The 18,410-nt window shown below is 53.1% G+C and overlaps 1 protein-coding gene across 1 annotated transcript; it reads right to left on the reverse strand.

The window, feature by feature from the left end:
* Positions 1 to 520: 520 nt before the first annotated feature.
* Positions 521 to 18,085, reverse strand: LOC141053896 (sodium/potassium-transporting ATPase subunit alpha-1). Its single transcript, XM_073551050.1, has 23 exons — positions 17,941 to 18,085; positions 8,366 to 8,479; positions 8,226 to 8,285; positions 7,942 to 8,145; positions 6,037 to 6,150; positions 5,825 to 5,959; positions 5,378 to 5,495; positions 5,033 to 5,301; positions 4,753 to 4,951; positions 4,344 to 4,453; positions 4,136 to 4,270; positions 3,281 to 3,473; positions 3,025 to 3,200; positions 2,809 to 2,945; positions 2,426 to 2,576; positions 2,180 to 2,348; positions 1,949 to 2,103; positions 1,753 to 1,876; positions 1,511 to 1,656; positions 1,304 to 1,434; positions 1,124 to 1,225; positions 960 to 1,051; positions 521 to 811 (listed from the first exon to the last, which is right to left on the reverse strand). The coding sequence occupies exons 1-23, from the start codon at positions 17,950 to 17,952 to the stop codon at positions 783 to 785; spliced, it is 3,075 nt and encodes a 1,024-aa protein (XP_073407151.1). The 5' UTR covers positions 17,953 to 18,085; the 3' UTR covers positions 521 to 782.
* Positions 18,086 to 18,410: the final 325 nt, after the last annotated feature.

Here is an 18,410-nt window from a genome sequence, read left to right on the forward strand (position 1 = left end):
CGTACTGTCCATACAGCCGTCATCCATTGCCATCAGCAGTCTGCACATTGGCTCCTTCTCATAGCGTCTCAATGTGGCTGCCACAGGAAACAAAAGATGTTGGCACTGAACAGAAGCGTGATGTCCACATTCTCCAGAGGACTAATAAGTGGGGAGCAATCACCGTCACAAGCGGAGACCCCACACTACAGCCTACGGCCCCCCCAGGATCTACAGTAATCCTATGGAGAAGCCTCTGGGTCATCTGAGGTCTGTAATGCATTCCTGTACTCCACGTCACCCACAGAGCTGCACTCACGATTCTGCTGCCTGCCACGTGAAGCCCAAAGCTACTGGGACAAGTGATCAGGTCATCATGCTGGAAGCTCCGGCTGACATTGGTGTAAGACACGAGGTAAGCTCCGTACAGGATTAGGATTTGTGGAGTTATAAGAGGATGAGGCAGAGACCTTGGAGATCACCACAGGGATGCAGCACGGACCTCCAAGACAGCCACAGAACAACCACAAGACACGGCAGAGACCTTTGAAACCCACCTTTATTTGTAAAAATGCAGATATATATATATATAAAACATCTGTGGACGTGCTCCCTTACAAAAACTAAACCATAGAAGGCACAATGAGAACTCCGAACAGGACGCACACAGGCGGCTCTGCGCCCCTCGCCAAAATGCATCTTCGCTCACGGGAAATAGGCCAGACAGGTGCACGCAGGGAACGAGGGTGTGCAGGCAGGCAGAGGAGAGGGGGCGATGTGTGAAATGTTAGAACAAACCTCGCTTAATAATAGGTTTCTTTCTCCACCCAACCTAGAGACAAGAGAAAAGAAAGTGGTCAGCGATTGCTTAACAAAAACAAATAAGTACTAGAGAAGAGTGGGTGACGCCACACTGTCCTACCGCAGGGTCCGAAGACCCACAGTGCCTGCAGTTTCCTGCCGATCAATGGACAACTCACCTCCAGGGTTGCGCCTGATTATCAGCTTGCGGATTTCATCGTAGATGAAGATTATCAGCGAGTATGGGAAGGCACAGAACCACCATGTCGGCCTGAAAGATGAGGGACAATTAGAAGCTGCATACAGAACATGAGCGCAGCACCAGTCACCGGACATCACTTACTTCAGCGGGTACATGCGAAGTGCCACGTCCATGCCCGGGCAGTAGGACAAGAAGGCAGCCAGAGCAGTTTCCTCAAACAGCCCAAAGATCAGGATCTTGTTCCTATGGAGAAGCAGTCACATTACTCACCGTAGCCTGGCAGCGGTTCTCCACCACTGACCACCCCAGACCCCGACTTACTTCATGCCCTGCTGGAACACAGAGTTCCTCCGGGTCTTACAGATGATCAAGTCGGCCCACTGCACAATGACGATACTGACGAAGAACGACGTGTGACATGTGAACTCCACAATCTTCCTCTGCTCGTATGTCTGTTGGGGGAAGGGAAGATGAAGATCCTGCAGCATAGAGGCCACCAGACAGACCCCATATATAAAGATCACTCACCCACTGCTGCCCATAGCTGTCCTCCACATCGTTCATCCAGCGGTCATCCCAGTTCACTCTGATACCGAGCAGTGTTGACGGCAAGAAGCCGTTCTCCGCCAAGATGACAAAGTAGGTGAAGAAACCTCCAAGGGCCTGGATCATACCTGAAGAGGAGAAGTGAGGGACCGTGGCAGAACCTAGCCAGCAACCACGCAGGAACAGAACCCGGACATTCAGCCATGCAACAAGCAGTTACTCACCGATCTGCCCGTACGCCATGCTGATAAGGCGTTCATTCACCAGCTTGTCTGTTTTGGGGTTTCTAGGCTGACGTTTCATGATGTCGCTTTCTGCTTGTTCATAGGCCAGAGAGATGGCAGGAACCTGAGCAGAGAAACACGATTAGTGACCTCCAGTCAGTGGCCATCACCACCCTCCCCCACAGACCGCTCCTACCATGTCAGTGCCCAGATCTATACAGAGGATGGTGACGGTGCCCAGAGGCAGAGGGATGTTGGCGATGATGAAGATGAGGAAAGGTGTGATCTCCGGGATATTACTGGTCAGGGTATAGGCAATAGATTTCTTCAGGTTATCAAAGATAAGACGTCCTGCAAGAAAAGGAGAGCGGTGAACAGCAGCAAGGCGCCATGCTGTAAAGCTTCTTCCCAGGAGACTGGCGCTCACCTTCCTCCACACCGGTCACAATAGAAGCAAAGTTATCGTCTAGCAGGATCATGTCAGCCGCCTGCTTAGAGACGTCAGAGCCGGCAATGCCCATAGCGATACCAATGTCAGCCTTCTTCAGCGCTGGGGAGTCGTTTACACCATCACCAGTCACAGCCACAATGGCGCCCTGCAAGACAGACAATCACTGATGTCCTGCTCTGGCCATCTCACTCCATAACTGTTAAAGAGGAGGACGAAGAGTACCTGCCGCTGACATCCCTCCACAATGATCAGCTTCTGCTGAGGAGAGGTTCTGGCAAACACTATTTCTGTGTGGTGATGGAGGATGTCATCGATCTGCTCCGGGGACATGTCCTTCAGGTCCGAACCGTGGATTACACAGGCCTTGGCATCCCTGTCAGAAATGGAGGAGAGGAACATAAACAGCTAAAAAAAAAAAAAAGAGCAGGAAGAAGAGCCAAGTAGTGGTGGGGCAAGAGAAGACAAGCATCGGACAAGACAGGAGAGGACAAGACAGGAGAAGACAAGCAGGCGAGGCATGAGGAGCAGAGCCGCAGGCGGACGAGCAAGGCAGGAGAAAAAGGAGTAGAGGCGAGGATGAAGGACTCATGTCCCACAACACATACCTGGGGTTCACCTGGTTCACTGGGATGTTCAGTCTGGCTGCAATGTCTTCCACCGTCTCGTTACCCTCAGAGATGATACCCACTCCCTTGGCAATGGCCTTGGCAGTGATGGGATGGTCACCGGTGACCATGATAACCTGACAGAAAAAAGGAAAATGAATCCATAGAAAGGTTTTATTCATGTACAAGCACATCAGCACAAGAGACATTGCCCACCTTGATGCCAGCACTTCTGCACTTGCCGACGGCATCAGGCACAGCAGCACGGGGAGGATCAATCATGGAGATTAGGCCAACAAAGCACAGGCCCTCTGTGGGGAAATTCACATCTTCCGTATCAAAATTGAAGCCATCAGGGAACTGGTCATCCTCAAGAACCAAGTGACAGAAACCTGTGGAGAGAAGGCAAGAAATGAGACCACTACTGGCAGACACAACATGGCATATGAGGCTAGGGAGCAGCAGGCCTCACCCAAGACTCGTTCTCCCAGGCCTCCAAGCTCCAGGTACGCGTTCTGGAAGGCGTCCTTCAGCTCCTCATCCAGCGGCTGCTCTTTGCCTTGCAGCAGGATAGTGGAGCAACGGTCCAGGATCCTCTCGGGGGCACCCTTCATGACCAGCAGGTAACGGGACTCGGAGGGGTTGGCATTCTTGTGTATGGACAGCTGTGGAGAACAGTAGCAGGATAAGCGACGCAGGCCTCTGGGGTCCAGCGCAGCCACTGAACACAAATCACTGGCTTGTACCAGACAGGATAAGCCTTGAGGAATGTTCAACCTCAGCAGTAAATCCACTACAAGCGGCTTTTACTGGGAGCAAAGGAGAAAGGGGTTAATGAGATTAAGCCCCCCTGCCATGAAGTGTAAAACGCACCCATGGCTGTGGGCCTTCCCTACTCGACTGCTCCACTGCCTGTATAGCCCCATACTGGGCCCCGGGCTGTTATGTAAGGAGCACAACCCTATACAGCACTCCATGCAACACGTCCAGGCCTCAAGTTGCTCGTTATTAGCAGACAGAAGTCATGCGTCCTCTCGTCTGGTAAGTCAGCAAATCAGGTGGACGGCTGTCACCAGACACAGGACGGCTGCAGAGGAGCTCAGGCCCGCAGCACGTTACGCCTCGGCTCAAACTTAAGATTACAGGTTTATTTTAAGCAGATTTGACAGCCGCCTCCTGCCCTCCCCGCCTGCAGAGCAGCATTCATCTAAATCAGAGCCTCGGGCCTACGGCAGAGCAAGCTTATCACTAAAGCCTACAGGGAGCCCGTGTACCCTGTATGGATGACGGGACAGACGCGTCATTTCAAGGGTTACTGACTTCTCACCTGATACTTGTTGGTGGAGTTGAAGGGGATCTCGGCCACTTTCTGGTTCTTCTCCCTCATGTCCCTCACAGATCCACAACAGAGCTCAATGCACTTCAGCAGAGCAGATTCAGAGGCATCTCCGGCCACATCCCGCTGCAGGAGAAGGACAGTGAGGAAGATGCAGAGACAGAGAACCTCCAGAACATACTGGGACGCAGAGACTCACCTTCAGGATAGGAGTGTTCTCCTGCCCGGCCTGGAACACCGCACGGTTACAAAGGCCAGCAACACGAGCCAGGGCGGTCCATGTGGGTGAGGTCTTATCAAAGGAGGCACCTGCAGGGTGGTTGGGGGAAAGGGAGAAGAGGTGGATGAGAAACCAAGAGCAGCACTTAGATCCCCTGAAATGCACACCCACTAACATTGGGCCCCCAAAACACTCACTTTTAAAAGGGAACCCCTACGAAGGGCAGAATCTCCAAGACAACCCAATTTTCTATTACATTTTACCCAAGACCAGCAGCACTATCAGTTACAGTTGTGACCCACTCCTCTCACCACCCCAGCCAGCACCATCTTACAAAGCATCCACAAGACCCCAAGCATTATAACATCCCTGAACCCAGGCATCGTACCGCTCTGATTCTCCGTGGTATCTGCTTCATGAATCTGGTTATCAAACCACATGTGTGCCACAGTCATACGATTCTGTGTGAGGGTCCCGGTCTTGTCAGAGCAGATGGTGGAGGTAGATCCAAGGGTTTCCACAGCTTCCAGATTCTTAACCAGACAGTTCTTCCGAGCCATTCTCTTAGCGGTGAGTGTAAGGCACACCTATAGAAGGCAAGCAGGACTTTAGAGGTACTGCTGAGTGGTTCAGCCAGAGGTTCTATCAGCGTCTCCCTCCCTACTCACAGTAACCGTAGCGAGGAGACCTTCAGGCACGTTGGCGACAATGATACCAATGAGGAAGATGACGGCCTCCAGCCAAGTGTACTGCAAGATGAGTGACAGGATGAAGAAGGAGACACCCAGGAAGACAGCCACGCCGGTGATGATGTGGATAAAGTGCTCAATCTCAATAGCAATGGGGGTACGGCCGCCCTCCAGACCCGATGCCAGGGTGGCGATACGTCCCATGACTGTGCGGTCTCCGGTGTTGATGACGATACCACGAGCGGTTCCTGTAGAGGGAGGGTTGGAACGGTCACCTGTGACCCAGCAAATCCAAAACCACACCTGACAACTCCCCACACTCACCCTCTACACAATTGGTGGAGAAGAAGGCGATGTTTCGGGTCTCCAGGGGGTTCTCGTTCGTGAAGTCAGGAGATCTGGTCTGTGGCTCGGATTCTCCAGTCAGGGAGGAGTTATCCACCTATCGGGATTGGAAACACCATGAAGCGGCTGACGCCAGCGAGACAAATGATGTGCAAGCATGAGAAAATTTAGAGAGAGCACAACACAATCAGTTGTGATCAACCTAAAAGTATACCCCCCCACCCCCCAAAAAGAGGCCCAATTGATGTAAGGAGCAGATAGTATGCCCTTAACAAGAGGTTTATGTGAAAATCAGTCACTGCTTATTCAAGTACCGACAAAAACAAATTCCAACGGCCCATAGGCAAAACTGACAACGGCAGGCTCATAATAAAGCGTCATCCTCCGATGCCCATTTCAATAGTATAACACAGGAAGGCCACTCACCTTACAACCATGGGCAGATATGATACGGAGATCGGCCGGGATTCTGTCACCACCCTTCACTTCTACCAAGTCTCCTTGGACGACGTCTTCTGCGTTGATGCTCAGCTTCTCACCGTTGCGGATGACCAGGGCTTGCTGAGATAGAAGACGTCATGTCAAGATAACAGCACATTACTACACAGGCTCAGTGGCCGGAGGTATACAGGCCGCACCTGGGGCACCATGTTCTTGAAGGACTCCATGATCTTCGAGCTTTTCGCCTCTTGGTAGTAAGAAAAGCAGCCGGTGATTATCACGACAGCGGAGAGGACGACACCGAGGTAGAGCTGCGGAGAGTAGATGACAATGTTACACAGCTTGTACATGCATCACACGTCACCCTGGAGAACACCGTTAACCACTGATACGCCTTTTAACGGCGTTAATTAAGGGTACTTAAACCACAGCGCCGTTAATTCACTGCGCTGTGGAGAAAGTGAATAGCGCCCCCCAGTGTCGGATTTTCTCCGGGGTCTCGGCTGCCGGGGGTAGCTGAGACCCCAGAGAACGTGAATCGGTCGGTTTTTACCGACCCCACTTTTGCGATCGCCGTTATTAACCCTATAATGGCGACCGCAAAAAAATTAAAAATAAAGCCGCGATTTTACATTTAATTTCTCTTTCCTCTGACGTGATCGCACATCAGAGGAGAGAGAGAGAGGGTCCCCGATCTCACCCCCCCCCCTAAAAATTGGGTAAAAAAAAAAAAAAATCACTTGTGTAAATAAAAATGACTATTTTCACGGCTCTGTGTTTATAAACTTCTGTGAAGCGCTTGGGGGGTTCAAAGTGCTCACCACACATCTAGATAAGGTCCTTAGGGGGTCTAATTTCCAAAATGGGGTCACTTGTGGGGGGTTTCCACTGTTTAGGCTCATCAGGGGCTCTGCAAACGCAACATGATGCCCGCTGACCATTCCAAAATGGCACTCCTTCCCTTCAGAGCTCTCCCATGCGCCCAAACAGTGGTTCCCCCCCACATAAGGGGTATCAGCGTACTCAGGACAAATCGCACAATAACTATGGGGGTACAATTTCTCCTGTTACCATTGTAAAAATAAAAATTTGGGGGCGAAAAGATCATTTTTGTGGAAAAAAAAGGATTTCTTATTTTCATGGCTCTACGTTATAAACTTCTGTGAAGCACTTGAATGTTCAAAGTGCTCACCACACATCTAGATAAGTTCCTTGGGGGGTCTAGTTTCCAAAATGGGGTCACTTGTTGGAGGTTTCCACTGTTTAGGCACATCAGGGGCTCGCCAAACGCAACATGGCGTCCGATCTCAATTCCAGCCAATTCTGCGTTGTAAAAGTCAAACGGCGCTCCATCCCTTGCGAGCTCTGCTGTGCGCTGAAAAAGTGGTTTACCCCCACATATGGGGTATCGGCGTATCCAGGAGAAATTGTACAACTAATTTTGTGGTTGATTTTCTCTTTTAACACTTGTGAAAATAAGAAAAATTAGGTTCTGAAGTAAATCTTTTGCAAAAAAAAGTTAAATGTTAATTTTTTCCTTCCACATTGCTTTAGTTCCTGTGAAGCACTTAAAGGGTTAATAAACTTCTTGAATGTGGTTTTGAGCACCTTGAGGGGGTCTAGATTTTAGAATGGTGCAACTTTTGGGTATCTTCTGTCATGTACACCCCTCAAAATGACTAAATATGATGTGGACCCTAAAAAAAATGGTTTTGTAAATTTTGTTGTAAAAATGAGAAATCGCTGGTCAACTTTTAACCCTATAACTTCCTAACAAAAAAAAAATTTGCTTCCAAAATTGTGCTGATGTAAAGTAGACATGTGGGAAATGTTACTTAAGAAATTTTTGTGACATCTCTCTGATTTAAGGGCATAAAAATTTAAAGTTTTAAAATTGCAAAAGACTTATCGAATAAATTTTACCACTAACATGAAGTACAATATGTGACGAAAAAACAGTCTCAGAATCAGCGGGATCCATTAAAGCGTTCCAGAGTTATAACCTCATAAAGGGACAGTGGTCAGAATTGTAAAAATTGGCCCGGGCATTAAGCTGCAAACTGGCTCTGTCACTAAGGGGTTAAGAAGGAGGTGCCGCTCACATTATCATTCTGTGGTTCTTCCTCTGTTGCGGCCTGAATTCCATACGCCAGGAAGCAGAGAACGGCGCCAATCCATAGCAGCATAGAGAAGCCTCCAAACAGCTGTCGGCAGAACTTTACCCACTCTGGAGTGGTGGGCGGCGGCGTCAAGGCGTTTGGACCATCACGTGCCAAGATTTCGGCTGCTCGGGCTGTTGTAAGCCCCTGTAACAGAAGAACATTCGTAATACACCCACACAGATGTGACAACACCTCAGGCATCGCCCGGCCAGTTGCCGTCTTACCCTGGTCAGATCGGTACCATACTTGCGGTGAAGCTCATCCAAGCTCATCTTATGGTCCTCCTGTAAAGAGAAGAGAGGGTGAGGGGCATGATCTGCAGCCCCATGTAAGGAGACGTCAGATGGAGAGACTTCTCACTCACCATAGTGACTTCCTTCTTGAGCTCATCCATATCCCGATCCCGGTCCTTTCCTTTCCCCTTCTTCTTGCCGCCATGTTCAGAAGTGGCAGCAGGCTCATACTTATCACGTCCGGCCTGTAGGGGGGAAAACAGCAGAGTAAGCAGCTGTATCCACATCACACAATGGAAGGTCGCCAGGGACCACAGATACGAGCCGTCCGGCCAGGCCGCTATGTGTCACCTCATCAGGCGGTGTCCATTAACAAGGTGACAAGACCCGGGAGCCAGAAGCCACGTTACAGCCGCTGCCAGCGATGGCCCTGGTTTCTATAGCAACTCCCTGACAGCTGCTCAGGACAAGAGCGGAGCCAGTTTGCTTGAGTTCCCTCATCAGCCGGCGATCCAGGAAGCCGGGATCCCCCTGCAGCTTATTCCGCTATAGAATAAGAGGATGGAAACCGAACAAAGTCGCTCTACTCAGGACCCTCCTTTGTGTGGATTGTACCGTCACTTCCACCTTACAACAAGCCAACACAGGGTTAACGACGCCACTCAGCACCTCCTCCATCACGTGCTGCAGAACAATGCGCCATAGAGACTAACACACCGAGAAACCAGAGCCGGACGCGGGTCACGCCAACACTAAAGGGTTAACCCTCACACTGCAGTCACAGAGCACAGGCAGGGTTAACCAGGCACACCCTGTAGTCACATGCAGATTTAACCCATTCACCCTGCAGTCACACGGCACAGGCAGGGTTAAACACACGAACGCCCTGCAGTCACACGGCACAGGCAGGGTTAACCCCTTCACGCTGCAGTCACAGGAGTAGAGGGAGGGCAGCTTCCATAATCTGCAGCAGCAGTTTCCATGACTCTGTTCCCACCAGGCGCCACTGCAGACACTGGAGACTCGCGAGAGCAGTAACCCTTCCATGCCTGCCAGGAACCCCCCCCGGGGATGGCAACAGATGAAGGGGGACTAATGATGGTGGTAATGGCGGGGGGCAGTTCCCATCCCGTACAAGTCACCAGTCTGGAGATTCATACACCGTTCAGAAAAGAAGGACTTAAGAGCCCACCTGTTCCAACTACACCCCAATATCAGGAGCGCCCTGGTGCGGTCCCCTCGTCATCCGGCCCTGCCCCCCCATTACCAAGTGCATGGTCACCAGGGCACTAACCTGGGACTGGTGTGTATTGTTGGAGGATTGATGTGTGGAGGAGAGGGTCTAGTAACAACAGCACTTATGGGCGAGTGTCCTCTAACCCTTCACCCCCAATAGGCGAGTGCCACCCCACGACATGTGGTAGCCTTGTGCCACCACCTCTCAAACAATGCCTGGAGGGGCAGACTCCTCCAATAACCTTGCCCAAGGTCACTGGCAGGATGGCGCAGACAGCTCATCTGCCACCAGAAGGCTGATGTGAAGACTGTGCCAGCCTCGGGGCATACAAGTCCCATCAGGTCGCACCCTCCCAGTGGGGCAATGAGAGCCAAGACATGTACCTGCACATCACCAAGCGAGGCGGGGTGGCACCATCTAGAGCCCTGGGCGTTCTGTAACCCGATCATTGCACCAACGTCACAAGAACAAACTGTTCACTGGCACCAAACAAAGCGAAGCCTTGTGCCCAAAGAAGCCTCAGGCGGGTGTGCCGCCGCTGCTGCTGCTCCGGGCAAGCAAGGGCGTCCAGGTGTGACAAGTCATCATGACCCCCAACATCTACCGCGGATCTCCCACTGTTCGGCTCATTTATACCATGCAGACAGGCTGATCAGTGATAGACCACCACTGCTCGGCAGCACACGCGTTACACAGGACTGTCAGACCACCACTGTGCTCAGCAGCACACACGCGTTACACAGGACTGTCAGACCACCACTGTGCTCGGCAGCACACACGCGTTACACAGGACTGTCAGACCACCACTGTGCTCGGCAGCACACACTCGTTACACAGGACTGTCAGACCACCACTGTGCTCGGCAGCACACACGCGTTACACAGGACTGTCAGACCAGCGTGTGTGCTGCCGAGCACAGTGTTGGTCTGACAGTCCTGTGTAACGAGTGTGTGCTGCCGAGCACAGTGTTGGTCTGACAGTCCTGTGTAATGCGTGTGTGCTGCCGAGCACAGTGTTGGTCTGACAGTCCTGTGTAATGCGTGTGTGCTGCCGAGCATAGTGGTGGTCTGACAGTCCTGCCGAGCATAGTAGTGGTCTGACCGTCATGTGTAACGCGTGTGTGCTGCCGAGCACAGTGGGTTACACATGACGGTCAGACCACTACTATGCTCGGCAGGACTGTCAGACCACCACTATGCTCGGCAGCACACACGCATTACACAGGACTGTCAGACCAACACTGTGCTCGGCAGCACACACTCGTTACACATGACTGTCAGACCACCACTGTGCTCGGCAGCACACACTCGTTACACAGGACTGTCAGACCACCACTGTGCTCGGCAGCACACACTCGTTACACAGGACTGTCAGACCAACACTGTGCTCGGCAGCACACACTCGTTACACAGGACTGTCAGACCAACACTGTGCTCGGCAGCACACACTCGTTACACAGGACTGTCAGACCAACACTGTGCTCGGCAGCACACACTCGTTACACAGGACTGTCAGACCAACACTGTGCTCGGCAGCACACACTCGTTACACAGGACTGTCAGACCAACACTGTGCTCGGCAGCACACACTTGTTACACATGACTGTCAGACCACCACTATGCCTGGCAGGACACTTGTTACACAGGACTGTCAGACCAACACTGTGCTCGGCAGCACACACTTGTTACACAGGACTGTCAGACCAACACTGTGCTCGGCAGCACACACTCGTTACACAGGACTGTCAGACTAACACTGTGCTCGACAGCACACAGCAGGAGTGATAATTGGGCAGTGTAAATGCACCTTACAGCCATCTGTCTCTTGGCATGCTGGGTGATTACCAATATGGCTGCCACCATAGCTCCCCCAAGCAGGCCACATTAGCTGGCATCACAGCTACTTAAGAGTCTGGGAAAGTCATCCGACCATCAATGGCGCTCACTGATGGCTCCGGGACTACTTATTCATGACTGCAGGCGTCCACCATTAGTGTGCAGGAATGGAAGGTCAGCCCAGGATAAGGCCACGTCCATATTGCATTAGAGTAGTCCATTCAACGCATGCGTTACACGGACTGCGCTAACGCTACTGTTTTCTGATCGCGTTATGCGATCGCGCTAGCACAGATGCAGTGACGGACCCTCGAACACAAAATGACGGCACATCGCTACTGCACGCTGCTTATGACATGCGTCAGCGTTAATGTCGCTATGTAACGGATACGTTAAAACGCAGCCCCGAACGCAATACGAACCCAGCCTAAGGGTAACCTAGCCCAGGAGACCGAGGTCAGAGGGAAGGCATGCTCAGCCTCACACCCTGGGAACAGTACACACCTACAGGAACATTTCACAACCTCAGAGTCCCCTATTCCAGCACCGCGTACATGGGCTGCATGTCACTCAAGCAACACGCCAGGGGCCACATGCACCATCCCTCGGCACAGATTGGGCTCCAGACAGACATAAAACTTCAGAAAAGAGCAGTAGAAACATAACCCAAAACTGAATGTGCTGCTACAGATATCACAAACATGAGGTCACCAGCAACACAGTATATGGCCACAATACAGACACCATGGAGTGCCCGGGGGGAACAGGAGCGCCAGAGGGGGCACCAGATCCTGGAAGTATGGCTAGAAGGTCTAGAGTCAGCCAGGGGGTCACAAAAGAGGAGCACCCCAAGCACACTTGCTCCCCAGTAATCGAGACACGACATGGCACCCGTTATGCCTCTACTACCTGGCACTGACAGCCCCTGGGGATAGTACCCTCTGCAGGGGGTGCCCTCCACTAAACATGGCAATGACAAAGCAAGGTCAGTGCAGCTTTACACCTTACAGCACTCAGGAAGAACCATGTACCAGAAGAGCCGGCACCAGCGGCTGATCCCATCCTCCCGCTATATATAGACTGCAGGTAAATCAGATGTAAAACCATTAACCCGCGCGCAACAGGATCCACGGCCTACAGTATGTGCCCCCCACCCTCATCCAGGCAGGGAGCACGCCGCACTCCGCAGGGACATGCGGCCCCGGCAGCTGCCAGTGTCAAGGAGCAGCCGAGGCGCCAACACTAATTTACAAGTGAAAGGAGTGAGGAAGCTGGCACACGCTCCATCCCTGGCATCACCGACGCCTCTAGAGAACACCCACCCTGCAATGCAGACTCTTATTGCTGCTGTCGGACATACCGCTGCCAACAGATCACTGCCGGGAAGACGCAAGAAGGCCAACCACTACCCACATCACCACCGAGAGCCCAGAGGGGCACCCAACAGTAAGAGGCCATCACTACAGAGCCAGGAGCTGCCACACAATCAGAAGGGGGCGCCACACCAAGAAGAAAGGACAACCACTACCCACATCACCACCGAGAGCCCAGAGGGCACCCAACAGTAAGAGGCCATCACTACAGAGCCAGGAGCTGCTACAGAATCAGAAGGGGGCGCCGCACAAAGAAGAAAGGACAACCATTACCCACATCACCACCGAGAGCCCAGAGGGGCACCCAACAGTAAGAGGCCATCACTACAGAGCCAGGAGCTGCCACACAATCAGAAGGGGGCGCCACACCAAGAAGAAAGGACAACCATTATCCACATCACCACCGAGAGCCCAGAGGGGCACCCAACAGTAAGAGGCCATCACTACAGAGCCAGGAGCTGCCACACAATCAGAAGGGGGCGCCACACCAAGAAGAAAGGACAACCACTACCCACATCACCACCGAGAGCCCAGAGGGGCACCCAACAGTAAGAGGCCATCACTACAGAGCCAGGAGTTGCCACACAATCAGAAGGGGGCGCCACACCAAGAAGAAAGGACAACCACTACCCACATCACCACCGAGAGCCCAGAGGGGCACCCAACAGTAAAAGGCCATCACTACAGAGCCAGGAGCTGCCACATAATCAGAAGGGGGCGCCACACCAAGAAGAAAGGACAACCACTACCCACATCACCACCGAGAGCCCAGAGGGGCACCCAACAGTAAGAGGCCATCACTACAGAGCCAGGAGCTGCCACACAATCAGAAGGGGGCGCCACACCAAGAAGAAAGGACAACCACTACCCACAACACCACCGAGAGCCCAGAGGGCACCCAACAGTAAGAGGCCATCACTACAGAGCCAGGAGCTGCTACAGAATCAGAAGGGGGCGCCGCACCAAGAAGAAAGGACAACCATTACCCACATCACCACCGAGAGCCCAGAGGGGCACCCAACAGTAAGAGGCCATCACTACAGAGCCAGGAGCTGCCACACAATCAGAAGGGGGCGCCACACCAAGAAGAAAGGACAACCATTATCCACATCACCACCGAGAGCCCAGAGGGGCACCCAACAGTAAGAGGCCATAACTACAGAGCCAGGAGCTGCCACACAATCAGAAGGGGGCGCCACACCAAGAAGAAAGGACAACCACTACCCACATCACCACCGAGAGCCCAGAGGGGCACCCAACAGTAAGAGGCCATCACTACAGAGCCAGGAGTTGCCACACAATCAGAAGGGGGCGCCACACCAAGAAGAAAGGACAACCACTACCCACATGACCACCGAGAGCCCAGAGGGGCACCCAACAGTAAGAGGCCATCACTACAGAGCCAGGAGCTGCCACACAATCAGAAGGGAGCGCCACACAAAGAAGAAAGGACAACCACTACCCACATTACCACCGAGAGCCCAGAGGGGCACCCAACAGTAAGAGGCCATCACTACAGAGCCAGGAGTTGCCACACAATCAGAAGGGGGCGCCACACCAAGAAGAAAGGACAACCACTACCCACATCACCACCGAGAGCCCAGAGGGGCACCCAACAGTAAGAGGCCATCACTACAGAGCCAGGAGTTGCCACATAATCAGAAGGGGGCGCCACACCAAGAAGAAAGGACAACCACTACCCACATCACCACCGAGAGCCCAGAGGGGCACCCAACACTAAGAGGCAATCACTACAGAGCCAGGAGCTGCCACACAATCAGAAGGGGGAGCCACACCAAGAAGAAAGGACAACCACTACCCACATCACCACCGAGAGCCCAGAGGGGCACCCAACAGTAAGAGGCCATCACTACAGAGCCAGGAGCTGCCACACAATCAGAAGGGAGCGCCACACCAAGAAGAAAGGACAACCACTACCCACATCACCACCGAGAGCCCAGAGGGGCACCCAACACTAAGGCTGAGTTCACATGTGGCGTTTTTTCCGCGTTTCCGCGGTAGTTTTAACCGCGCGATTTTGCTGCGAAAACGCGAAAAATAAGCATCCCATGCATTCCTATGGGATTCCGCAATGCTGTGCTAATGCTGCGGTTTTTACCGCGGCGGAATCGCTTCGCGGTAAAAACCACAGCATGCTCATTAATTTGCGGAATCTCGGCGATCCCGCACCCATAGGAATGCATTGTTCCGCTTATTTCCCGCATGTGGCTGTGCACACCATGCGGAAAGTAAGCAGAACAATTGCGGATGGTACCCACGGTCCGGAGGAGAGGAGACTGTCCTCCGGGCTTTGGGTACCATATCCCTGTAAAAAATAGAATTTAAAATAAAAAATATTGTTATTCTCACCCTCCGACGTCCCGCGCAGCCTTCCCGCTTCTCTTCACGCTCCCGTTCCCAGTAGTCCTTTGCGAAAATGCCCGCGATGGCGTCCGATCTCGCGGGATCGCGAAGTCTCGCGGTAATTCGCGAATTACCGCGAGACATCGCGGGCATTTTCGCAAAGGACTACTTGGAACGCCTGCGCGGGACGTCGGAAGGTAAGAATAACACTATTTTTTTTTACATTCTATCTTTTACTACTGATGCCGCATAGGCAGCCTCAGTAGTAAAAAGTTGGTCACACTCGTCAAACACTATGTTTGACGACTGTGACCAACCTGTCAATCAGTTCTCCAAGCGATGCTAGAGATCGCTTGGAGAACGCTAGCATTTTGCAAGCTAAATACGCTTGCAAAACTAGCATTTTGCCGCGGGAAAATCGCGGAAATTTAAAATGCGATTTTCCCGCGGACTGGAATTCCCGCGGTAATTTCCGCGAGAGTTGCGGTACGTGTGCACTTAGCCTAAGAGGCCATCACTACAGAGCCAGGAGCTGCCACACAATCAGAAGGGGGCGCCACACCAAGAAGAAAGGACAACCACTACCCACATCACCACCGAGAGCCCAGAGGGGCACCCAACAGTAAGAGGCCATCACTACAGAGCCAGGAGCTGCCACAGAGAATCAGAAGGGGGCTCCCACACCAAGAAGAAAGGACAACCACTACCCACATCACCACCGAGAGCCCAGAGGGGCACCCAACAGTAAGAGGCCATCACTACAGAGCCAGGAGCTGCCACACAATCAGAAGGGGGCGCCACACCAAGAAGAAAGGACAACCACTACCCACATCACCACCGAGAGCCCAGAGGGGCACACAACAGTAAGAGGCCATCACTACAGAGCCAGGAGCTGCCACAGAATCAGAAGGGGGCGCCACACCAAGAAGAAAGGACAACCACTACCCACATCACCACCGAGAGCCCAGAGGGGCACCCAACAGTAAGAGGCCATCACTACAGAGCCAGGAGCTGCCACAGAATCAGAAGGGGGCGCCACACCAAGAAGAAAGGACAACCACTACCCACATTACCACCGAGAGCCCAGAGGGGCACCCAACAGTAAGAGGCCATCACTACAGAGCCAGGAGCTGCCACAGAGAATCAGAAGAGGGCGCCACACCAAGAAGAAAGGACAACCACTACCCACATCACCACCGAGAGCCCAGAGGGGCACCCAACAGAAAGAGGCCATCACTACAGAGCCAGGAGCTGCCACACAATCAGAAGGGGGCGCCACACCAAGAAGAAAGGCCAACCACTACCCACATTACCACCGAGAGCCCAGAGGGGCACCCAACAGTAAGAGGCCATAACTACAGAGCCAGGAGCTGCCACACAATCAGAAGGGGGCGCCACACCAAGAAGAAAGGCCAACCACTACCCACATCACCACCGAGAGCCCAGAGGGGCACCCAACAGTAAGAGGCCATCACTACAGAGCCAGGAGCTGCCACAGAGAATCAGAAGGGGGCACCACACCAAGAAGAAAGGACAACCACTACCCACATCACCACCGAGAGCCCAGAGGGGCACCCAACAGTAAGAGGCCATCACTACAGAGCCAGGAGCTGCCACACAATCAGAAGGGGGCGCCACACCAAGAAGAAAGGACAACCACTACCCACATCACCACTGAGAGCCCAGAGGGGCACCCAACAGTAAGAGGCCATCACTACGGAGCCAGGAGCTGCCACAGAATCAGAAGGGGGCGCCGCACCAAGAAGAAAGGCCAACCACTACCCACATCACCACCGAGAGCCCAGAGGGGCACCCAACAGTAAGAGGCCATCACTACAGAGCCAGGAGCTGCCACACAATCAGAAGGGGGCGCCACACCAAGAAGAAAGGCGAACCACTACCCACATCACCACCGAGAGCCCAGAGGGGCACCCAACAGTAAGAGGCCATCACTACAGAGCCAGGAGCAGCCACAGAATCAGAAGGGGGCACCACACCAAGAAGAAAGGACAACCACTACCCACATCACCGAGAGCCCAGAGGGGCACCCAACAGTAAGAGGCCATCACTACAGAGCCAGGAGCTGCCACACAATGAGAAGGGGGCGCCACACCAAGAAGAAAGGACAACCACTACCCACATCACCACCGAGAGCCCAGAGGGGCACCCAACAGTAAGAGGCCATCACTACAGAGCCAGGAGCAGCCACAGAATCAGAAGGGGGCACCACACCAAGAAGAAAGGACAACCACTACCCACATCACCGAGAGCCCAGAGGGGCACCCAACAGTAAGAGGCCATCACTACAGAGCCAGGAGCTGCCACACAATCAGAAGGGGGCGCCACACCAAGAAGAAAGGACAACCACTACCCACATCACCACCGAGAGCCCAGAGGGGCACCCAACAGTAAGAGGCCATCACTACAGAGCCAGGAGCTGCCACACAATCAGAAGGGGGCGCCACACCAAGAAGAAAGGACAACCACTACCCACATCACCACCGAGAGCCCAGAGGGGCACCCAACAGTAAGAGGCCATCATACATCAACCCTAAGTGACAGAACTGAAGACAAGAGAAACCAAAAGCTAATCACCCCCATGATGAACTTTCTATCCACACCCAAGGCTCGGAGCCAGCAGCCCCACGTAGCCCAGACCCAGCGCCCATCACCCAGGGCTGTGGAGTTGGTGTAAAATGGAGACACTCAGACTCCTTAGAGATGTAACACAATTATAAGTGATGTGGGGTCAGAGAAACTGAGAGGTCCGTGCGATGACTCCACAGCCCCGGCCGCCATCCTGCCCAGACCATTCCCCTCCTTCCGCTGACCCTGACAGGCTCCAGCCATCATCTCCCCCGGGACTGGAGGCCGAGCACCTGCCGGGCCGCTCTTACCCCGTAACCCATGCTGTCAGCGCGCAGATTCTCCTCCAATCCCGGGACCACGCTCTTCTGCCGCCTCACTAACGACGGCTGCGCCGCACCGAAACTTATACCCAGTGCCTTAGTGACGTCACCCCACGTCACCGTCTCCACAGCGACAAGCTCCACCTCTACAGTGAGCGCGCGAACTCTACCCGCCCACAGCGCGAGAGCGACACTGAGGGGGAAAAGGGACGAGTGACACACGGCGTGAGGTAGAATCACAGCGAGGGGGTATATAGTGTACAGGAGAGGTATATATACAGGAGGAAGGGGGTATATAGTGTACAGGAGGGGTATATATACAGGAGGAGGGGTATATAGTGTACAGGAGAGGGTATATATATACAGGAGGAAGGGGTATATAGTGTACAGGAGGGGTATATATACAGGAGGAGGGGTATATAGTGTACAGGAGAGGTATATATACAGGAGGAGGGAGT

The sequence above is a fragment of the Dendrobates tinctorius genome, unplaced genomic scaffold (genome assembly GCF_039654945.1).
Source record: "Dendrobates tinctorius isolate UK_male_01 unplaced genomic scaffold, ASM3965494v1 ptg000172l, whole genome shotgun sequence".
Lineage (NCBI taxonomy): Eukaryota > Metazoa > Chordata > Amphibia > Anura > Dendrobatidae > Dendrobates > Dendrobates tinctorius.

Excerpts from the sequence above, each read along its gene's own strand:
- LOC141053896 (XM_073551050.1), bottom strand. Across the intron at positions 5,960-6,036 it reads TCAAGAACATGGTGCCCCAG|CAAGCCCTGGTCATCCGCAA; the intron begins GTGCGGCCTGTA and ends CTTCTATCTCAG. Across the intron at positions 2,104-2,179 it reads TGTGACCGGTGTGGAGGAAG|GACGTCTTATCTTTGATAAC; the intron begins GTGAGCGCCAGT and ends CTTTTCTTGCAG.